Below are 24,275 nucleotides of genomic sequence, written 5' to 3' on the forward strand. Positions count from 1 at the left end.
CTCACTCCTTTTCATAATGGTTATTAGGAGTGTTCCAAAGTCCCAACGCTGTCCACATATCCCGGTAACTTTGGTAAGGAAAATAGGATAGAAATGCATATGTTATATGTTTTATATGTTATCTTATGTTTCTTATGTTATGATAAGTGTTATGATATGTGTAGGATTGGGCATATGACCCATATGACTAACAAGACCCCAAATAGATTATGGGCATATGACCTACTTAGCTAGTAGGACCCCACTAATCTCATGGGCATATGACTTGTTTAGTCTATGGGACCCCAAGTAATAATGGCCATTATAGTATATGTATGTAATAAGTGTTATGTTATGTCTTTATGTTTCTTATGAAATTTTATGTATATGAAGTATGTGTTAGATTTTCCTTGCTGGGCATTAGGCTCATTCCTTTTTGTTTTATGTGCAGGAAAATAACTATAGTGGCGGTAAGATTCGTGGATGCTTGGAGATTGTGTATCGATGATGAATGGAGTCAAGGAGTCGAGAGTTCAATTTCGAGGATGTAGTCATTTGTTTATGGTCTTTATATGTATTTTCCCCACTTACTATGTAATCCCTTTATTTTATAAATCATGTTATGTTTTGTTTTTCAAACAATGGGATCCCATATCCTTTTTGGTATTTATGTAAGTAACTCTTATTTCTATAAGTTTTCTAATAAAATTATGGTATTTTCGTAAATGTAGGTTTTAGTAAGAATTTGTATGTGTAGTTTCGTTAATGGTCCAAGAGTCTAGAATAGTTGGGTCATTACATAAATAAAGGATGAGGGCTCAAGGGAAAGGGATCTTCTTCTTCTTCTTTTTTCTTACTTTCAGATCACGAGAAATTAGAGTTATTGTACTATTCCTGAGAGGGGACTGAAACTCATTGAACCCTAGTTCTTTGATAACTCCTCTGAGTCTTACATCAATAATAATTCAAGTGGACGTAGGTTATTACCAGATTCTGGGGCCGAACCACTATAAACCTTTGTGTTCTTTATTATTTCGTCATCACATTCTTTCCAACGTGTTTGTCCACATCAAGCGTATTTGACTCCGTGTCAGTTGGCCAAATTCAGGGTCAACAACTACCCTCTGTCCAGTCGATGCTTGGGCCAAATTTTTATTTCTTATGTATTGCCCAAAATATCCTCTCGAGATCAGAATTTCGATCTCGTCCTTCAGTTGTTTGCACTCATCGATGGTATGTCCGATGTCTCTATGGAATTTGCAGTACTTATTGGTGTTTCTTTTTTATTTCTGATTCACATCGGGTCAGATTGTCTAAACGGGACCTGATTTTCGTTTGCGATAAGGATGTTTTCTCGATTTTCCGTAAGCTCGGTATAAATCGTGTAAATGGAGAAATATTTGTCCCATTTTTTCTTCTTCCCCGTCCGCCTCCTAGTTGTTCCCTTCATTTTTCTTTCTTTTTGAAGGGTTGTCTCCTGAGGGCCGCGATGTTGAGGGGGTAGCTGAGGTCGAGGCTGAGTTAACATATGTCGTTGTAGTTATAACATGCTGAGGGGTCAATTTTAATGTTGACCTCACCTCTTCTACATTGACGAACATTTGAGCCCTTTTATTGAACTCAGTTATTTTCCTTATAGGTTTCCTTTTCATATCATCCCAAAGGGGACTTCCTGGCAATATCCCAGCTTGAACTTCCATAAGATGACCACTATCATCGACATGTAGTTATTGTCTAACATTAATCAAGGTCGAGGCTTCGGGTCTGATGCCTACCGTGGCTTTGATTTGTTTCTTGAACTCTTTAGCTAATTGTTCCTAAGACGAGATCGAATGCCTTTGGAACTTGTCGAACCAGTTTTTTGCTAGTCCCGTTAACGTGGTTGGAAATATCATGCACCTGAGCTCGTAACCGACGTTGCTAGCATGCATTATTATGTTAAACGTGCTCAGATAGCTGTACGAGTTTGAATTCCCATCAAAAGGAGCCATGCGGGGTGCAATGCCCCAAAATCCCTAATGAGGTTTAATGGTCGGATTAGTAGGCCGAGAGGACCATAATTGACCTATTATGCTATTAAATGATTATATGCATGTTTATGTGAATTATATTATTATATGATGATAAATGCATGCATGTGGGTCCATATTTCATTATAAGGGCATTTTGGTAATTTAGCCCGTTGAGGGCATAATTGTATATTTTCATGCATGTTGGTGAAATATTGATGAGGTCACATTATAATGTGGATTTTTTCGAGCTATTCGACATGAGACGATCTTTGAATACTAGTTAGCGATTTGGTCATAACGGGGTTGATTTCGGGGTTCGGGGTGAGTCTCGGGGTAATTTGGTGATTAGAACATTACCGGGAATTAAAGGTTAATGATGTATGATTTATTAGTATTTGAGAATAATAGGAATTATGGGTGTTAATTATGATTAACGAGATAGAGGAGAAAGGACGATTTTGCCCTTGGTGGCTGTTAAGGGTTTTATATAAGCTTGGGGGTATTTTGGTCTTTTGACCTTAAGGATAGATATAAACCATTGGAACTGTAGAAAGCTTAAGAAAACAGAGTTTGTTTCTTTCTTCTCCCGTTCATCTTTTCTCCATCTTTTCTCTTTGAATTTTTTAGATCCATTTGAGGAATCAAGCTAAGGAAGTGAGCCTTGAGGGTCTAGGGTTGTGTTCCACCATTGAATAGGGTTCCATACTAAGCTTGAGGTAAGATTTTCACCATATAAACTTTGGTTTATGCTTTGTTTTCCTTTTGATGTTCAGTTAGGATTTTGATTTGGATAGTGAGAATTGATGGGAGTTTTTGGCAAGGGTTGATTGGGTTATGATGCCTACGACTTGTAGAATGGGTATTTGGGTTCATTTGGGAGTTTGAATGAAGTTTGGAACCAAGTTTTGGAGCTTGGAAGTAGAGAAATCAAAGGAGGGAAAAACCAGGGCTGATCAGCCTGGTCCTAGCACTACAGCGCCCAAGGGAGGGCGCTACAGCACTAGCCAGGGCAAAGCATCCTTATCTGTAGCGCTATGGTGCTAGGGGGGTAGCGCTACCCTATTTTTCCTGGTTCCTATTTTGGGCACTTTTGAGGGTTTTTGGCTTGGGGTTTCAATTCCTAAGGCTCAGGATCGAATCTACTAACCGTTTGGGTACGATTCGAGGTCTCGGGAGTGAGGTTTAGGTCATGAACCTTCATTTCTCATTTTCATTAATGGAAGTTATATTTGGTTATGACTAGATGACTGCTAAAGAATCAAAGGATTGATTGTTCTCAAGGGTCATTCTTTTATTATTTCTCGCTCGAACCAGAGGTAAGAAAACTGCACCCCATATGTGACATGCATGGTTATTAATGAAGCATATTAAGTGTTATATATGTGGACATTGATTGCATATTAAATGCTTAGAAATCTTGCTTATCTGTGAATGGCACTGACCTATGAGTCAGGAATCGGCAATGGTGTCACTATTAACTGTGAAGCTGTGACTTATTAGTCAAGTTCGGCAGTAGTACTGAGCATTGGTCGTATGGTATTGGCTTATGAGTCAAGAACAGTATTAGCGTGATTAACACGAGCTGAAAAGATTAGATCTAATCGACATAAGCATGAAATGCTTGACCGACCTTAAGTTCGATGAAAAACAAAAGCGATTGTCTAGTCTAAAGGCTAGTTACTTAGAGCCAGGGCTAGAAGGCCTAGGTGACTGCATCGTCACACGCCTGTGGGTGCTGAGCCCAAGTTCATAACTCACACATGAGTCACTTATCTAATTCAAGTTTGTGACTCCATAATCACTCATCTAGTTTAAGTTGTGACTTACTCACCAATCACCATCTGATTAGGGCTACACGCCCCAGCATGATTATTAGAATCTCGATATTATCTGATTAGGGCTACAAGCCCCAGCATGGTTACTAGAATCTGGAAGTGATATTCACTTATCTGTTTAGGGCTATAAGCCCAGTATGATTATCATAATCATCAATTGATATTGTATACATGCAGTAATGAGCTTTCTTGCTGAGCCTTAGCTCACGGGTGCTATGTGGTGCAGGTAAAGGGAAAGAAAAGCCCACTCAGCCTTGAGTGGAGAGCTTAGGTGCCGATGTGTACATATGCGACTGCTTGACCACCACGGCCAAGGTGTTTCTCAGAGGAACTAGGGGTTAACCCTATATTTTGCCGCTTAGGTCGGCGGGTTATAATTTTTACATTGTAATGACTATTTTGGATTGTAAATAACTTGTAAACACTTTTATGGGCCCATGTACAGTTTTATGTTTTAAATAAAATATATCATTTCCTTCTTATCGGGATTTTTCACCTTAGCCTATTAATAACACCTAGATGCACGTTTATAACCAAATGACCCGGTTAGTGAGTTAAGAACGGTTTAAAGCTCACAGTAACGGTCTTGGAGTAACCAGGGTGTTACATGGGGTATCTTAAATCCGTAAGGAAACAGGATATTTGATATGTGCGGAGCAAAAGGCTCGAGCTCCTCATTCGAGTCATCTGCCTTGTCCTTATTCCTTTCATCTTGAAGGAGTCAGAATGCTCTTTCGAGTTGGTTAATTCTTTCCTGGACCAAGTCCACCAGAGGTTGAGCTTGCACTTGGGGCAGCTGGTTTTTGTTTATGAAAACTCAAACTCCTTGTCCTATTATAGGGTTTTACTGATTCCCATATACTGGCTACGTGGGCTCTTTTCGGCTATTCAAATGTGCCCATAAATCCGGGTTTGAATGGTTAGCCTACCCCCGATTTTGATTCAAATGATCTCGAAGATCAGGGTTGTTGTTCTCATAATTCCCAGTATTCTTGGGCTCGGTATTATATACACTCACCGACTTACTAAGGTCCAAACTTCCACTCATGAAACTAACATTTCTCTCTGGTTATGTGGCTCGATGGTTGGGAGGTGGATCTTCTAATGGCCCCTTTGCTTCAGTCGTTTGTGACCTCAACATGTGACTTCCTGCTGGTTGGGATGCCCTATGTCCTTGGGGAGCTTCTCACTCACCCTCGTGTCCAGGTCAAACCCTGTGGTTCTTGTCTCGACTACCACTCCGAGACGGTCTTTGAGGTGCTCGTTCCCCTGTCCGGTTCCCATTAGGAGCTGGATGGGGTGCCTCTCAAATCGGAGATGGGTGCCTTATTGGCGACGGAGGATGCCTTATTGGCGATGGCAGGGGCCTTCCGTTGTTGTGTCTGGAAGGTCCAGAATTTGCTTGGACTGGCTTCGGGTTATTCCTGACAGGCTCAGGGTTATTATTCCAAGCTACAGAGGGAGCTCAGTTATTCCCTATTCCAGCAGTTACACTCACCGTAGGATTGCCAGCAACAACATTTTAAGTATTTCTCCCAGGGCGACCGTTGCCGATATTAACCCTAGGCCTCGGCTGTGCCTGCTAGGCCCTTTGTTCGGCCATTCTGGTGGCCGTACTCCCATGGGGGCGCCCTCTGGTCCTCCGAGGAGGTGCCTGGGTGTAATGCCCCAAAATCCCTAATGCGGTTTAATGGCTGGATTAATAGGCCGGGAGGGCCATACTTGTTTTATTACACCATTAAATGATTATATGCATGTTTATGTGAATTATATTATAATATGATGTTAAATGCATGCATGTAGGTCCACATTTCATTGTAAGGGCATTTTGGTAATTTGGCCCGTTGATGGCATATTTGTGTATTTTGGTGCATGCTGTGACTTATGGATGAGATCCCATTATTATGTGGATATATTCGAGCTATTCGGCATGAGACAGTCTTATGTTATAAATTAGCGGTTTTGTCATAACGAGGTCAATTATTGGGATATTGGATAATGAGAGTGATTATTTGATGATATATTGGGAGATATTGAGATTAGGAGGAGGGAGTTTTGACTATTTTTCCCCCGAGGGTGTTTTTGGAACCCCGAGCATTAGGATTTATTTGAGGTTACTTAAGCTTGAAGTAGTCTGTCAGAAGGAAACCTTACGTTAAAACACTTTTTCTCTCTCTCGTTATCCGTTGTGACCATTCGTAGCAATTTCGAAGAAAACTTGAGTTCTAGGAGTCGGAATCAAGCGAGGATCGAGGCATAGCGATCCTAGGAAATATTAGAAGCTTCTTGACCGAAGGATTTAGTGAGAAACAACCCAATCAAAGGTAATTCAAGCCTTAAGTTTTGAGTTTTAAAGTTTCTAAGCTTTGATTTGGATTTTGTATGTCGATGAGTTTTTGATTTGTTTGAGCCTCGGGATTTGATGATTTTGGACCACTGGGAAGTTTGGGAACTTTGATTTATGGATTTGGAGATGTTTAAGTAGGTTTTTGGAAAGTTTAAAATGTAAGAAAACAGAGTTATGGTTCGTTCCCAGGTGGGGGCCGCGACCCTGTTCTTGGGCGCCGCGGCCCAAGCTGGATGCTGAGGGCGGTGGAGGTTGTGCATGCTGGGCGCTGCGGCACTGGATAAGGGGCACCACGACACTTGCCCCTGGTGTTTTTGTTTTGGTTGGGGACCGCGACTCAGGGTTTTGGGGTCGCAGCTCTTGAGAGTTTTTGAGGCCAAATGAGTGTTTTGATCATGGGAACTCAATTTTAGGCCTCGGGATCGTTCCTACTACCCGGTTTAGTGGGATTTGAAGTCCTGGAGGCTAGGTCTTGGTTCGTGAACCTTTTTCATTCATATTATATATGGAATCCCATATTTGGTTATGACTAGGTAACCGCTAAGGAACTAAAAGGCAGATCGTTCTCAAGGGTCGTTCTTTTACTTATTCTCGCTTGAACCAGAGGTAAGAAAACTGCACCCTGTGTATATGACATGCGTGGTTGTTATAGAGGCATGTTGATTGTTAAATGTGGACATTGATTGCATATTAAATGCTTAGCAATTATTGCTTACTTGTGTATGGCCCTGACTATTCAGGATCGGCATTGGTCGCGTGTTACTGACCTAAGAGTCAAAAACGGCATAAGCGTCATGAACGCAGAGCCGATAAAAGATTAGATCTAATCAATATCAGCGTTGAATGACTCATAAGGAGCATTAATGCTGGACCGACCCTAAGTTCAATGAAAATTATAAGCGCTTGACTAGTCTATGACTAGTTACTCAGAGCCAGGGCCAAAGGCCTAGGTGACTGCTTTGTCACATGTCTAAGGGAGTGGTACCCACAGTAGTGACTCTATGGTCACTCGGTAGGTTTATGCTGGTGACTATTTCATCAGATACCTACCTTGATTAAGCTAGTGAAAGGATCACTTATTTGTAAAGCCCAGGTGACCCCATCGTCACATGGCTAATGACCCTATCGTCACATGGCTAATGGGAACGGAACCCACCTTAGTGACTTTTACAACTGTCACTCCTTTATTATGGACTAAAAGTCCTGGATGGTTATTATGATCATCGTTTGATATTATATTCATGTAGTATTGAGTTTTTTTGCTGGGCTTTGGCTCATGGGTGCTATGTGGTGCAGGTAAAGGGAAAGAAAAGCTCACCCAGCCTTGAGTGGAGAGATTAGGTGGTGATGTGTACATATGCGGCCGCTTGACCACCACAACCAAGGAGTTTTCATGGGAACTATGGGGTTTACCCTATTTTTGCCGCTTAGATCGACAGGTTGTAAATTTTATAATGTAGTGACTGTGTTTGCATTGTAAATAACTTGTAAACGTTTTTATGGGCCCATGAAAAGTTTTATGTTTTAAATAAAATATATCATTTCCTTTTGATTGGTTTTCCACCTTAACCTATTAATAACACCTAGAAGCACGTTTTTAACCAAAGAACTCGATTAGCGAGTTAAATTCACGGTTCAACGTTCACCGTAACGGTCTTGAGGTATCCAGGGTGTTACACTGGGCCTCGGCGACTTGCCTAGCCAATTCCTCATTACGCGGTGTGGCTTTGGCCAACTGTTGGCGTAGTTGGCAATTTTCCAATTCCACAATGGGCACATACCTCTCGGGATTATAATAAAGATCCTCGTTGGGCTTGGGGGTGGGAGCAGGTGGCCCCCTGGAGTCGGATGATGTGCTTCCTTCATCCGAGCCTTGATCTACTATAGGTTGCTTCCCAGGCCTTCGCGGGTAGTTTTTAATCTGAGGATTTCGTTCCTCAAGGATCTGTGGCAATGGTCGTCCACCAGTTACTGATTGTTCATGGCAGCCATTGAAGCTATGCATGAGGTTTCTGATTAAACAATACAGAGCTTTGCTTAGTGCTCTCAACGAAAGCACCAAATTGTTGATGCCGTTTTTCGTCAACTTAATTATGAAGATCACTAAACAACGTTACAGAAAAACATAAGAAATCTCAGGCTTTTTACGTGGATCAACAGTTAAAATCTACCTAGTCCATGAGTTAATATTATTGATCTTAATACTCTCTCAAATCTTTTTCAGAAAGCAATTTGGCAGAGTATCCTCAGTCCAATTTGTGCCTTTCTACAAATGAAATTCCCCAAGCTATTTATAGGCCTAGTTGAAAGAAAATCTCTCCCTTATTTCGGGAAGTTACAATCAATCATTCAAATTTGAAATAAATGCAAATAAATATATCAATTACATAATATCTCATGATAATTGAGATTTAATATCTGATAACAACAAATCCCTAAGGAATAGGGATTCCTAACATTTGTGCGTGGAAAACGTGTCCCTGAGCTCGATTGTAAGGTTGACGCACTTTCGAGACTGATCCAGACTTCGAGCTCATCATTCCAGTCAACCTCCTCCTCATCTAGTGGTTTTTCCGACCTCACTCTTCGGAGAAGATCAACGCCTTCGAGCCTGCAACCTAAGCTCTAACAATGTCACCTATGCTCGAGTGTTAATCATTGATCAAACCTAGAATCACGTCAATTTATACAAGTGTACAACCAACACTTGTTATTTTCGAGCTTACTCATTTCAAACCTATATTTCGAGGCCATTTATTCATTCTCGAAATTTAGGTGTAACATTTTAAAATTAGAATGATTTAGAAATTATTTTCATGGTAAAAAGAAACAAATTTTAAAAATAGTAAATGATGGCTAAAATACCCAATTTTTCAAAAAATTACACTTTTATATCCAATCTTTTTTTTGGCGGTAAATAAACTCAATGTCTTCAAATGTTGCACTTTTATACTCAAACTTTTTTTTTTGGTAAATATACTTAATGTTTTACAAATGTTGTACTTTTATACATATTTTTTATTATTTTGATAAATAATAAGAAAGTAAAGAAAAAATATAGGATGTTAATTATTTTTAAATTTTAAATTATTTTCTCTTTCTTATTCTTTCTCAAAATAACTATTTTAAATTAAACATTAATAAATGTTTTATTAAAATTAATAAAAATGATTTAAAATAATTAAAAACTTATATATTTTTATCAATTTAAAATATAAGATTTTTAAAAAAAAATATAAGTTTAATTATTTTGATTAATTTTACTAATTTTAGTTTTTTTTATTATTTTGAGAGTAAAAATAATTTAAAGGTTAGAAAATAACTAAAATCATATATTTTTCTTTCACTTTTTTATTATTTCTTAAAATAATTTTTAAAAATATGTATAAAAATGCAATATTTTAAAAATATTAGGTATATTTACTGCAAAGAAAAATTGATATAAAAATGTAATATTTTCAGGCAAATTCTTTAGTCCCTCACGGGACTTAGTCCAACAAGTGGGACCCAAATAATTTGCCAAGTGTCAAGCTTTGAACAATTTTAGTATTTTTCTTTTTTAAAATTTATACTTGATTAATCGGTTGTGTAAACCAGATCTAAGAAATTGTGCTGATATGGCTGTGAAAAGTAATGACAATAAAGTAATTTGCAGTCCAAAAAGTGTACAGTCGAGGGCAATAAGGTAAAATATGTATTGCGTTTGAACTTATTTACGATATTGGATAAGTCATTTTTTGATGCGGCTAAGTAATTTTTAATAAAATGGTCAGTAATAACGTTGAATCGGAAAGTAAAAATCCTTGAAGTAATTTTTTTTTTTTTTTTTTTTTGCGTATAAGTAACATTTTTATGCTAGTAAGTAATATTTAATTGAGTGGTGAGTAATAATGTTATAGCTGAAAGTAAAAAAGTCTGAAGTAAATATGATTTTATTATTATAATAATAAAAAAAACCAACAATGACTAGAATCCAATGAGGGCACCTCATGAGCCTTAGTTGTCTCATGATCATCATAGAGAGTTTTATTAGCTGCATTACTCATATTGACAACATTGCACTAGTAATACATTTTCGACCAAATGATAATTAGATAAATGGTACTCATGTTAACAACATAAGAAATTTACTTGGTTCAAACAAGTATGACCTAAATCGAGTGGATGAGACTAACACTCTTTAGTAAGCACAAATCGAGATCAGTACAAAGTTATATAATCTGAATAAGAACTTTGTTTTTATTTTTCAAACTCTCATCAACATAATACAAGAACCCAGTACAACCTTTGTCAATGATGAATACTAGATGATATCTAAGTTACATATTCTCTCTATAAAGCTATTAATATAATATATTGACCAACTTGAGTTTAAAGATCGTTTTCAACCACTAAAACTGTCAAATACTCAAACTGCAGTTATTACTGCTTTCTATTGTGACAGTTGAACTGTGATTAAGTCCAATTTGAGAAAGTTTGGGAGCAAATAGTAAGTTAAGAGATTTTAACCCTACATGATATTATGATGAGAATTTTAGTCCAATAAGTTGATGTAGAGGAATACAGACTGCATCTAATTTGTACATCAAAACTATTCATTAGTGCACACTCTGAGAAGAGCCAAAGACAATTTTACAATGTACATAATTTCAAGTCAAGTTAGTTAAACAATATAAAACTCGACGAGAGTAATGATAAAAATGAAAGGAAAAAATGATCAATAAAAAATGAAACTTAAGACAAAGAGTATGTGATTATATATTTATGAAACTGCTAATTATTACAGGGGAAACACATCATAGACACAATAAAAAAGATGAGATCATGAGTTAGAGAAGTACAAACCTCATCAACATTTGATCTCTTGGGATGCGCTCGTGATAAAATCTTAATCCTACCGTCTATATTGTTGTACACAATTAACAATATAAAAAGAACTTATCATTTTTCTATTTGAAATTGATTAATCAACTAAGAGGCAAAGCTGCAGATAACTGATATGACATAAAACAAACAAATAATGCACTATGAGTTTCACTAATATATATATTTTTTTCTATTAAAGCAGCAAACCGAAATCAATTTGCAAACTTTTATCATCAATCTAAGATATATGCAATCAAATCTATTGGATTTTTGTTTATTTCCTAACAATAAAATATGATGACTTGCACATGCTCTCTCGAAATCACAACGACAAACATTGAAATAAATGGCCTGAAATTAGTTACAGCAAAACTCCCCATGATCTATACTTACAATGCAAAATAAATAAATAAAAGAAGGCCTAAAAGAGTGATTGAAGCACCTTAAGCCTATAATATCACTTATAAAGATTACAAAGCACATAAATAATAGGAATATTAAATAAATGAACATTTCATTTAGCTAATATTTTAAAGAGAGAGGTTTAACATTTTCTGGCACCATTGCTTCATCACCTCTATTCTCAGCATTCATGTGATTCCTCTTATATTTCATATTTATTGTATCAAATCTTTAAATTGGATTAATGTCAAGAATATGAAAAAAGAAAAAATAATAATAGAAAGATAACCTAATTATGTGTGTGTTCATACATATATCTCTTCTATACAATAAGTGTGTAGATAACGAAAATTATTGGTTTTAACGGTTTTTTATTTTTTTTAATGTTAACTTTAACATAATATTCTTATATTTAACAAAATATTATTATATTTAACAGTAGTTTGTAAACACTTAAACTTAAATAAAATAAATAATTAAAAAAATTAAAATATGATATTTTTGAGATATTTTACAATAATAATTATTGAAAAATAATAAATACTTAAACAAATTAAAATATGAGAGTCTAATTGGTATAGTATCTGAATCCAATTTTATCATTTTAAAAACTTGAAAATAGTGGGACCGACAATAATAAGTGATTGGTAAGATGGTTTTGAAAATAAATTCAAACGAGTATTATAATTTTGTATTCTAAAATCAAAAACAAGAAAATCATGTTTCCTCTGATTCTAAATCATTGTATCCTAAAATCTTACAAATCTATCACTTTTTTATATTTTCAGATTCCCTACCAATCACATATTCAGTTTTTTAAAATCCAAAAACAGTTTTCAGATACTAAACCAATCACATTTTCAAAAACATGTTTCAAACTATAAATTCAGATTTTTATTTCAGAAACACACTTTTTGAAAATGTAATTTTCCAATCACGAACCAATTAGGCCCTGATATTTTTGAAATATTTTACAATGATAATTATTTAAAAATAATAAAATCACACGTTTGTATCTTAAATAAAATTTAATTAAACTTAAACTCACTTATTAGAATAATATCATCATATTAAATATATAATATAATCTACTGTCAATTAGCAACAAATTGTTTTTTGTTTTAAAAACTAGCAAGAAACTTAAATTTAAAATCAATGTATAATATTTAATATTACATTAAACATATAATATATAATCTCTTGCTGTCACTTTCAAATTCAAAAACTAGAATAAACATAAACTTAAACAAAAATAAATAAATTCTTTAATTAAAATAAGATATATATTTGACAATAATATAAATTTAATAAAAATAATTAATAAATTCTATAAATAAAACTAAGCAAACGTACATATTGCACTTTGCTTGTATCTAGTATATATATATATACATAAAACTATTTGTTACTCAATATAAACAATTCATATATTATCACATGAAGATGATATGCAACAAAATAATATTAGCATGAAGCAATACCCGAAACTTAAAAACCAACCTCATGAAAATTGCAACATATAATAGCAGTAAGCAGGTGTTACTTTTATCAAGCTTAAATTTCCTATAGATTTGCTTCCATACAAATGATACATAAGATTGGTTGAGTAAATTTAACAAACTAGTGGAGTGTTGAACCTGAAAGTCTTACAACAACAAACATAGCCCATGAAAATAATCAGATTCTTTAAACCTCTCCAAGTTCTCATGTACTTCACCAAGGCTAAGAGAACCGAAACCAAAGTCATTGAATATCTATAATCAACAAAAATTTAGTTAGAGTACTAGGGTTTATTTAAACACATATAAATCAAAATTAAAACACTAATTTTTTTTTTACAAAGATTTAACAAAACTAGAACTAGACAAACACACGTACCTCACAAATCTGGCGGAGACAACCATGGACAATAGCGACTCACAATCTGAAGAGGAACACAACGAAAAAATGGGTTGAGAACTAGAGTTCAACAAATTTAAGCTAATTGCATAAGTTGGATATAACTAAATGACTAAATTTTAAACGAGAAATACCTTACTAAAGCCTTCACTGAAGCAGACAAAAGAAAAAAAAATCTTTATAAGCTTTCTCTATAATTCTGAATCATGTTTTTTTTTTCGTTCTAAAAACTTCACTAACAACAATCTTTCAATCCTATTACCTAAATAAATAGTCTTCAAATTTTCACTCGTCAATACCCAATACAAAAACAAGAGAATGTCATCTAAAATTCATCAATGAAAATTACTTTTAGATATAGTATCTTCTCCATTTGTGGGTTTATTACACATTCATGGTGTATATGAAAAGAAAAATCACTATTGTCTGCCCAAAAAAATTTCACAACTTACTAGTATGCCAAAGAGCTCCAATCACTCTCTTATTTAGAAGAAATGATTGAAAAATATACTGAGAACCAACGACAATGAGTGAAACCCACCACGCTCAAACCTCCAAACTTTGCGTACCTGACCTGTATCACCAATCAGCGACGACAATTGACCTATTTTTCAAGAAATTTAATAGAAACGATCACACACTCCCACTAATCCTTTGATTATTTTTTTAGCAAGATTTCAGGACATTGTTTTTTAGAGATTTTTTTTTACAAAAATATAACAAAAAAAAATTATATGCAAAACGATAGCCGGTTGCTAGAGGATATGAATGGATATATGTGTATTTTAACATATCATCAACCAAATACCACAATTCCACTGTCCACCGTGGATCTAATGGCTGAAAAATAAATGAAGGACTAAGTCCATCAAATACAAATAAGACATCAAAAAATTGTTTATATTTTAAAGATATTGATTATACTTATCACAAAAAAAAAAATTAGATATAAAAGTACACAATTTTAATAACAATGAATATTTTAGTCGACACTTATTCCCTTAAAAAATTATATTTAAAATAGCTAAGTGAGAGTTATAGGTGGCATCCAAAATTTAAGAAGAAGAAAAGAGAAGTACTTGCTTAGCACTGTCGTCTTGTTATATAATATATAATTTTGGTGACCTATTTCTTCGAACCAGAAAAACCAGTTCTTTTCCCCAAACAAAATGGCCACCGAAGAAGAAAGCGCGGTGAAGGAGCCTTTGGATCTCATCAGGCTCAGCCTCGACGAGCGCATTTACGTCAAGCTTCGCTCCGACCGCGAGCTCCGTGGCAAGCTCCATGTATATACCCCTCTCTCTCTTTCTCTCTCTCAATGCACATTTAGGGTTTCCGTACAATTCCCTTGCTCTCTTTTTTCAATACTACTATCGTCTAGGGTTTAATTTTCGCGCTTGCTTTCGATTGGTGGAAGGAAGAAATTTAGGGTTTAGGGTTTTAACTGTGTTGTTGAGCTATGGTTGAATCTTGCAGTTGATCGATATGTATGTAGATATATAAGTTTCGCTGTCCCAAATTATATTTGTAGAGTGGGTTATATTGTATTGTTGATTATTTAAAGCGAGCACTTGTGTGGTTTTTTTTCTTTTCTTTATTTTATTGTGAATTTAACTTCTCTGTAATTCGTATGCCAAAAGATTTAGACTAGTAGTCAATCCCTAATTTGATTTCTAAGTTGAGACTAAATTTATTCTGCCCGTTACTGGAATGTTTGATACTTTTAACGAGAACCCTATTATGTAGCTTTCTAACTTTGTATAGTTGTCATGGTCATCACGAGGGGCTATTGTTTAATCTAGATATGCATTGAAATGTTACTATGAAAGATTTTAACTTTTTAATTTGGCGTGGTACTGGCTCCATTTTGTCTTGAATTTAATGGTGGTTTTTCTTCTTTTTGTGGGCTTTGTCTATGCAGGCTTATGATCAGCATTTAAATATGATTCTTGGTGATGTTGAAGAAGTAGTGACCACTGTAGAAATTGATGATGAAACTTATGAAGAGATTGTACGGGTATGTTTGATTTAAAGTTGTTTTCTAGTTAATTGTAAAACGAGACTAAATGTGGAAGTGGAAATAGTAAACGGTAGCTTTGAACCAGTGGCTAGATGTTACGACAGTCATTGTTCTGGTATTCAGATGTGATTAACATACTCTAAGCACAAGCATGCTCATATAAAGCTAAAATTTTGAAGAAAGTTGTTATTCCTTTAAAATGGAAAGGTACTGTTGGGTATTTTATGATGAAACTGCATTTCTGAAATGAACTCAATGCATTATATACTTGATATATTCGAGGAACCCTTTTAGACAAGTGGCCAACTGCTTCCTTGAACCTATAATAGTGGGATAAACATTAGAAATATCTTGGTACTTTGCAGTGGAAGCTAATTTAAAAATTAAAAAGGGATGATCACATCACAACAGACAAAAGTCAGTTAAAATGCATGAAAACAGGGCTGCCAAGAAAATTGAATACAGAACAGAGATAGAAATAGTATTTGGGAATCTAAATCTTTTTATGAAGATACACAGTTTTTGGGACTTGGGATAAATCCAAGGCTTTCAATTGTTTCCATGTTTTGTTATTTCTTTTGCTTGAGGGATGAACATATTTGCGAACTTTTTTATTTACACTCGTGTTTCTTCTTTATTCCAGACTACAAAGCGAATGGTCCCCTTTCTCTTTGTTAGAGGAGATGGTGTTATACTTGTTTCACCTCCTTTGAGGACGGCTTGATTAATTGTACTTCTCTTCAAATGGAAAGCCAGCAATGATCGATCTAGCTAAACTGTTACTATGTTAATGTACTTTTTCTTATTGTTTAGAAAGAATGGATATTGTGGTACTCCCTATCAAGGATGAGGAGTTCAGTTGTACTTTTAACATGGCTGAATGAATGAAGTTGCTTAAATTTTAGATTGTGGCTTTCTGACATTCCTCTTGTGGGCATCCTTGTAATGTTCATGCAGAATGAGAGAAGTTACCCTACTTGCTAAATTGCTTTTCTGATGTTCCTCTGTTTCACAATAGATATTAAATGATAAATATCAATCAAATTTAGAACTCAGTTTATTCTTTGGAGTAATTTGAAGGTTCTTTTGCTAGAAAGGTAGTTTAGTCACTGATTGCTTTGGAATCCATGCCATAATTGATGTGCATTGTCAATAAATTTCACTTCTGTTTATAGGGTCCAACAGATTTCACCGAGTTTGGATTGCATATCGATCGCTAAATAAAAATCAAGTCAATTATAAACGACATGATGAAATTAAAGCTTGTTTATTCAAGAAAATAAAATATGTTCATTTATTCATGAATCATGGAATCAAAATGAATTGGAACTTGCTTATTCAATATAAAGATTGAAACTTGTTTAGTCGTTCATAATTGTATACTTACAAAAGTTTCATCTTTGGAATAGATTATCAGAAAGGATTTTAGTATAATAACCGAAGTAAAGATGAGTTATGTACTTAGTACAAGATGCCAAACGTGAGCCTATTCTTTCTTCTCTGCAGCAGCATAGAGTGCTTTAATTTCCTCAACATCATCATAGCTACCAAGAAATATTGGAGAACGTTCATGGATGCTCTTGGGAACCAAGTCCAGTGCCTGTCAAGATCAAATTTAAATAATATTACTACGTCAACAGAAGATCCACAAGAAGCTAAAGAATTCAGAAACAAGAAGATTTTACAGAAAGTAACGAAAATGAAAATTTAAAGCTTCTGTGAATACCCGTTGAGTGCCGGTGAAAGATTGACCTCCAGCTTGCTCCATCAGGAATGACATGGGGAAAACTTCATACAATACACTGGTTCACAAAGGTTAAGTCATATTTTAGTTTCAAGCAAAGTTTGAATCAAACGTAGAATTTGATCACTAAACTTATTATAGCAAAGCCGCAATGACCTTTTAAAGCGAATATATGAAGCTACAACTTAACTAAACATACCGCAGTTTCCCATTGGGGCTCTTCTTATCGGCAGGGTATAAAAAGATACCCCCATATAGCAATGTGCGGTGAACATCAGCAACCATGCTGTTAATGAATATTTTAAACATCAGGGTTCTTTTAATATGGAAGAAACAAAGCAATACAAAGAACATTTTCGCCACTTCCCGCTGGTTATTATTGAACATGCTTTATCCATTGACAACTTACACAATTAGAATTGCTAAACATTTAAAATGGCTTGGTTGAGAATCTATTACCTTCCAATGTATCTCAGAGATTTAGGAGAAGAACCATCAGTAGGGTATTTGCATTTCTCCACATACCTGTACTTTTAATAATTATGAGTCTAAAGAGTAGAAGCCAATAGAACAGGAGAAAGTACTTTATAGAATTTAACATACTTAGCAGTTGGTTCATCCCAGTTCTTGGCGTTTCCCTCATTCACTGAGTAAATCTTCCCTTTCTTGGGAATCTGAGCAGGAAAGCATAAGTCAAACATATTGTTAACCAATCAAAAACAAGAAGAAAGATACCATGTACTAGGATAACAGAGACTAACCGAATGATAACATGAGAACACAGTTTTTATATATAAAAAAAATACATGACCTTGCATGTCAGATCAAAACTTGCCAAAATTCATGATTTATCTTTGCAAAGTTATACAGCATAAGAATTACTTACAAGTTGAAATAAGGGTTATTTTAAGCTGCGGTCCCCATTCTTTACACTTTGTGACACTTAGGTCCCCAAAATTGATTTTGTGTCAGTTAGGTCTCTAACATTTTCAAATTGTATCATTTAGGTCCCTAAATACTATTTTTGTTTATTTTTCTTTGAAAATACATAGAAAAAATATAAAATAAATGGTGAATCATTCTTAAAATATTTGGACATTTAATTTATGACAATAACATTTTCATGGAAATTTTAAAAATATTTAATATTTTTATAAATTAAATTAATGTTTTATTAAAAAAATATATTCTTACATGCATAATTGTTTTATAATTGATATTAATAACTATTTTATCTCGATTATCTTGATATTATCAATTTTTATTATGTTTATACATTCTTTTTAAAATATAATAATAGTGTATATAAAGTTATTTATGTGCATATATATATATATATAATTAGTTATAAGTTGCATTATAGAAAAAATTTGCAAAATAAAAATAAATATGTACATTATAAATATTGATAATCTTGTGGTAGTTCAGTTATTAATATTAAAAATTTATAGGTAAGAATTTTTTGAATGAAAATTAATTTAATTTATAAACCTATTAAATATTTTTAAAATGTCCTAAAAAAATATATATTTTTTCAATGTTATGTTTTGTATTGTTATAAGATAAGTAGTTCAATTTTTTTTTAAGATTAATTCACCAATTTTTATATTTTATTTATGTATTTTGAAAGAAAAAAAAATAAAAATAGCAGGACCTAAATAATATGATTTAAAAAGATTAGGGACCTAAATAATACAAAATAAACTTTCGGACCTAAGTATTACAAAGTATAAAGAATGAAGACTGCATCTGAAAAAAAAAACTTGAAATAAAGGAGAAAAAAATTGGGTCTTAAGACTTTTGTAAGTTATAGAAATGAAGTTATTACTTGGACAAGCTATACAAATTTTAGTTTCGAGGTATAAAACATTAGGTATACCTTGATGTTATGTACTCAAACTGAAAGCATACCTTGATGTTTGGGTGAGTTAGTATGAACTCCCCAAGAGAAGGATCAAGTGTGAACCCATTAACTCCTTCACCAGTGCTCAACACAAGCTGTAGAAAGATTACATTCCAAAACAATAGAGCAACATCAGTAAAAACATAATGCACTCCATTTCCTTGAATTGTAAGGGGAAAAAACCCCTTATATACAATCATTTCCATAATTTAACAATTGAAAAAATCATTTTTTACTTTTCAAACAACATAAGAATAATTTATAGTAATGAAAGAAGACGTGCTATATCGTTGTTCCTCAATAAGATGGATATTAACAGGGAAAAGGGTAAATGTAGCATTTAACATACCGTGCATGAGCTTCCATACATGCAATAGCCAGCAGCCAACATGTTCTTCCCAGGTTGCAAGACATCACCAAGACCAGGTTCATGATCATCTTTGATTGCATAAATCCCAAATATCTAAGAGACACATTTTTTTTTCACCGCAATATTTGAGTTATTCTGGAACAAATAATTCCTTTATTTATATATGTAAAATGTAGTAAGGAATATAGATAAAACAACAGAAGGAAAATAAAAAAATAAAAAACTGATTAGGAAGATCTATCATACCGTCCCAATTGAAACACCACAATCAATGTTGGAGGAACCATCCAAAGGATCAAAAACAACACAGTACCTGCAGCCAGAACAAGCTATTAAGTGGAAAGTTGTGAGGTTGAAAAGATAGCAATATTGTATATACCATTGCAGGGAATTACTATTTACTAGTTTTCAACTGCTCACAACACAGATTATGAAACATGTACTCACTCAATTTTACATGATAATTTTCAGTCATATTAAATATTTTCACAGAAAAAACACATTAGGATGCTAATAAATATAATTTCAAAAACACAAATGAGCAACAATCACCTTCCACGCAAGGATGAGTCCACAATTGTTGCTTCTTCATCTTCTTCTGACACAAGGATGCTCTGTCATGAAATATAAACAGTTAACAGAAAATCCTTTTAGTCCATTAGACATACAGAAAGAAAAGCCATTTCCTTTATTAACTTACAGTTCGTCCACTGCTGACCAAAGCTTTGATAAAAACTTCATTTGAAAGCACATCCAGCTTCTTTTGCTCTTCACCCTTCAATCAAAAACCTCAAATAACTTCACTTAGTAGAAAAAGAACCAAATGCAGAAAGAGCATAAAATGAAACAAATGCATTCAACAAGTTGGTAAAGTATTTCAGATACCCTTTAAAGCACTAAACCCAATCATGTAAGGACAAAGTTGGGATTTCAAAACCATTTTAAAAAAAAAATTAAAAAAATACCTGCACATTGGTCTCTCCAGCAAGTCCAATGAGTTTTGCCAGACCCGCCTGCCACAACATAAGAAGCAACTATTTCAAATAGATTCACCGAAAACAAACAGGTAAAAGGTAATAATCCAAAACAAACCCAATCACCAAAATAACAGTCTAAGTCAAAAAAGTAAAAGAAAACGAAAGAACTTAATATATAAAAAACCCTTTTTTTTTATAGCCAACAAATCCAAATCACCCAATAGAATTTCGAGTCAAAAAAGCTCCCATAAGTAAATGAAAATGAAAGAAGAGGAAGAAGACCTTGCTAACAGCAGAGCAAACAAATTTGCAGCCCAGAACGATATGACTTAGCAAGATAGTGAAGTCACCACGAGACTCTGGATACTTAGACTGTTCGTTCAAAACGAACCTCGTAATGGTCATCAAGTCCGTCCGGTAAGCGTCGGCCTCGTGATCCATATCTGTTCGACGAAAGTCCTCAACTGAAATACAAAACCAAACCGAGAAAAAAAAAAAAGGAAAGACCCAAATGATATAGAGAGAGAAAGATGACAAAGGTTCTCTCTTTTGGAGAGATGAGATGAGGAGGCGGTGGTAGGAGGTGCTCGGTTCGAGGCAAAAATAGATTCTTTTATACGCTGAAAGCCATGGATAGAGATGGGGATTGGGTTCTTCTCTTTTATGTGAAGAGGAAGCTTCGGAAGACACGTGGCGTCGTTGGGATGGAAAGGAGAGTTGGTGGTCGTCAGTCGGTCACAGCAGATAACGCCCCTCGTCGTCTCTCTCGGTAATCTGATTCGACGGTTCCCAGGTTTTTGTCATTTTATATATCAAAACATCTCAATCCCAATACGCAGACGAAGCCATCGACTTTTGCCGTTATTTTAGTTTGTTTCTATATTTACATAATTGCAAATAAGTCCTTCTTGTTTTCATTTATTTTCCTTTATGCCCCTCCTTCTGACGTGGTGGTGAGGCGTGAGCTTGATCTCTTTCTACAATCTTATCGACTCAAATTTTAATATGGAAAAAATAGTCAAAGATTACTATTAATTAGTCTTTAAGCTTACTCGACATGCATTTTCAAATTGAATTTAGTGACATAAAATTCGGTGATGTGTGTAATTTAGTCAAATGGAGTTGCTTCAATGGATAATAACAAAAACATGACTAAATTAGATTTATACTAAGTTTTAAAAATTATTAACTATTCACATTAAATTTTAGTTTATAACTAAATGAGATCAAAATATAATCATTTTTTGTTTACTTTGTTATTACTTTTTGTCAAAAGTACAACTTTTTTAAATAAAAAAATGTGTATACTATTTTATGATATTATACTTTGTTCAAATAACACATTTTTTGTTTTATTTGTGGTTTTAAATTTTGTGGTATTTATGAAATATTATAAAGAAAACTTCATCCAAAAACTATTTTAAGAAATTATTGTTAAATAAATAATTGACATGTATTCATTGACATCCTAAATGTATAATAATCTTATATTTATTTATAAAATAAAAGACAATTGACCAAATGCATATAAGCTTTGACATTTTAGAGGCAACTATTGGGTTATGAATTATGATGGTATAACAGGACAGCCTAACACAACTCAGCCAAAAATTCCACTTTATTGACAAATATGTAATGAAGTCAAATTGTCGTTGCCACTCCCAAAAAAAGGCAATTGTTGGAGTAATTAAATTATATAAATCTATAGTAATATATAGAAGTGTATAGATTAATTAGTTTAAGAATATTCCCTGTTCATAAAAAGATTTCTTAGTGTATTTTATTTTTGCATTTTCATTGTTTCTCTTCCTTCTTTATTACTAACTCGTTTTTTGTTTTGAATTATAATTTATCTCTATATGTGCACCCAAAATATGCTCCCAAACATTACACACAATAATGTGACAGTTTAGTCTAGCCAATCACATTTATTAAAACTGGAACCCACTATTTTAAAAAGCAGTAATACGTGACTGTGTGTAATGTTTTAGTGCATATTTTGGGTCCACATATCATTACTCATATATATATATATATATATATATATATAACACTTTAGGATTTGTCTGAATTTCAAAAGTCCTTCTTCATCTATATATAATAGATTTAAAATATATATATTATGGATGTGTCACGTATTATATTTGTCATTCTTTTCTTTTATCCAATCAGTAGTCTCTATTATATGAAAAAAAAATACACTTACATAACTATTTCAGTCATGCAATACCAAAAAAAAACAGAGATGTCACAATGCATCTTACATATGAAGAAAACAATGAGACCTTTATCTATCAAATAAAAACATCACACCTCATTAATTAAATTAAGAAGCCCCACATAAATTGTACTTCACTTTCCTACGAAAGAGTTGAATGTTTATGTATTTTTTTTAACTATTATGAGAAATATAAAAATGGTAATTTCAGTAGAGATTAAACTTATATGCTTACAATTTGTTTGTTATAGTATAAAAAACTTAAAGAATGAGATTGAGCAATTGATATTTACTTCAGATGGCTTACAAATTGAGTAATTGGTATTATAAAACTTTGTACAAAAATTTGTAGGGGTTTGGAAATGCCATTTATGGTCATTTTCCTTATTTTTTTTGTCATTTAATTTAGCCAGAGAGAATTGCGGGTGGAACAACTCTCTCAATATATTATTATTCTTACATGTTTTCCTATTACTAATCAAGTTTCCATTAGTATCATTTCAAAATTAAATTAGGGTAGTTAATCATTTGGTACCTTGTGTTTTTGCAAAGTATCATTTTGGTACTTTCTATTTTCAATAATACTTATATGATACCCTGTATTTTAAAATCGTACATATTTGGTACCTTAAACTCAAATTTAATTAATAAAATTTTACCAATTTAATCAAACTGCTGTCAATTATATAAGTTCCAAATTTAAATTTAATTACTTAATTACATATAATTGATGACAGTTTGATCATATTGACAAAATTTTATCAATCAAATCTGAGTCTAGGGTATCAAATATGTATAATTTTAAAAATATAAGGTATCATATGAATATTATTGAAAACAAAGGTACCAAAATGACACTTTGTAAAAATATAGGGTACCAAATAAGTAAATTCCCATTAAATTATATAATTGTCATAAATATAAATAAACAACAGGATAATAAAGTGGTATAATATCTACCAAACACCCACCCATTAATTCTTACGATTTAAACTATATTCACAATTTGAAAAATTAAATATTAATATTTTATTTTTCAAAAAAACTACACACATATTTATTAATTTATAAAAATAGCTATAAACACTGCATTAGCTTTTTTTTAAATATATATGTATTTAAATAATTGGGTTATGTAATAAAGTAGTATAATCCCTACCAAATATTATAAAATTTATTAATCTGAGTTGTATTTTAAAATTTATAAAGAATTTTTTTTTCAATAAAAAAGTTAAACACATATTTAAACATAACACTAATTATTTTTAAATCATTGGGTACGTGCCACGTACTTTTTAGGTAGTATGTGTCATTGGTGGGGGCTCTTGTGCATTCTTATGGGAATTGTGATCTAAGGCTTCAAAAAGCGTGTCGTTAGTGGGGGCTCTTGTGCATTCTTAATTTAAGAACAATTTTTTACGTAAATTTTTTATAACTGTATATATTGTAGTTATTTAGAGTATTCTGCAAATTTTAAAAAAATTATAAATAATTTATAATGCCGAAAACTAGGTTCAAAACAGGTTATTGCACGCGTGACTAATTTTTTAATATGAGTGGAAAACAACATGTTTGAACCTAGTTTTCGGCACTGTAAATTATTCAGATTTTTCTAAAAATTTGCAAAATGCTCTAAATAACTACAATATACACGATCATAAAAAAATCGCGCTGAAAACTATTTACGGGTTGGGAATACACAA

At 33.3% G+C, this 24,275-nt stretch overlaps 2 protein-coding genes and 1 long non-coding RNA gene across 3 annotated transcripts; 1 reads left to right on the top strand and 2 right to left on the bottom strand.

Annotated features, from left to right (window-relative positions):
• Window positions 1-12,885: 12,885 nt before the first annotated feature.
• LOC133804872 (uncharacterized) lies at window positions 12,886-13,770 on the bottom strand. The gene is made up of 2 exons (XR_009878678.1): window positions 13,320-13,770; window positions 12,886-13,195 (listed from the first exon to the last, which is right to left on the bottom strand). It is a non-coding gene; the product is annotated as an uncharacterized LOC133804872 (long non-coding RNA).
• Window positions 13,771-14,391: 621 nt separating this feature from the next.
• LOC133804871 (sm-like protein LSM3A) lies at window positions 14,392-16,270 on the top strand. Its single transcript, XM_062242985.1, has 3 exons — window positions 14,392-14,626; window positions 15,262-15,357; window positions 16,004-16,270. The coding sequence occupies exons 1-3, from the start codon at window positions 14,510-14,512 to the stop codon at window positions 16,082-16,084; spliced, it is 294 nt and encodes a 97-aa protein (XP_062098969.1). The 5' UTR covers window positions 14,392-14,509; the 3' UTR covers window positions 16,085-16,270.
• A 403-nt stretch (window positions 16,271-16,673) lies between these two features.
• LOC133804870 (fructose-1,6-bisphosphatase, cytosolic) lies at window positions 16,674-21,167 on the bottom strand. The gene is made up of 12 exons (XM_062242984.1): window positions 20,637-21,167; window positions 20,343-20,390; window positions 20,078-20,152; window positions 19,930-19,991; window positions 19,624-19,690; window positions 19,357-19,470; window positions 19,016-19,102; window positions 17,708-17,778; window positions 17,564-17,629; window positions 17,304-17,390; window positions 17,087-17,162; window positions 16,674-16,960 (listed from the first exon to the last, which is right to left on the bottom strand). The coding sequence occupies exons 1-12, from the start codon at window positions 20,793-20,795 to the stop codon at window positions 16,847-16,849; spliced, it is 1,026 nt and encodes a 341-aa protein (XP_062098968.1). The 5' UTR covers window positions 20,796-21,167; the 3' UTR covers window positions 16,674-16,846.
• Between the last annotated feature and the right edge of the window lie 3,108 nt (window positions 21,168-24,275).

This window comes from Humulus lupulus, chromosome X, assembly GCF_963169125.1.
Source record: "Humulus lupulus chromosome X, drHumLupu1.1, whole genome shotgun sequence".
Taxonomy (NCBI): domain Eukaryota; kingdom Viridiplantae; phylum Streptophyta; class Magnoliopsida; order Rosales; family Cannabaceae; genus Humulus; species Humulus lupulus.

Excerpts from the sequence above, each read along its gene's own strand:
- LOC133804871 (XM_062242985.1), top strand. The coding sequence starts at position 14,510 with ATGGCCACCGAAGAAGAAAGCGCGGTGAAGGAGCCTTTGGATCTCATC. Across the intron at positions 14,627-15,261 it reads AGCTCCGTGGCAAGCTCCAT|GCTTATGATCAGCATTTAAA; the intron begins GTATATACCCCT and ends TTGTCTATGCAG. Across the intron at positions 15,358-16,003 it reads CTTATGAAGAGATTGTACGG|ACTACAAAGCGAATGGTCCC; the intron begins GTATGTTTGATT and ends TCTTTATTCCAG.
- LOC133804870 (XM_062242984.1), bottom strand. The coding sequence starts at position 20,795 with ATGGATCACGAGGCCGACGCTTACCGGACGGACTTGATGACCATTACG. Across the intron at positions 17,630-17,707 it reads TGGGATGAACCAACTGCTAA|GTATGTGGAGAAATGCAAAT; the intron begins GTATGTTAAATT and ends TTAAAAGTACAG. Across the intron at positions 17,163-17,303 it reads AGCCCCAATGGGAAACTGCG|TGTATTGTATGAAGTTTTCC; the intron begins GTATGTTTAGTT and ends TTTGTGAACCAG.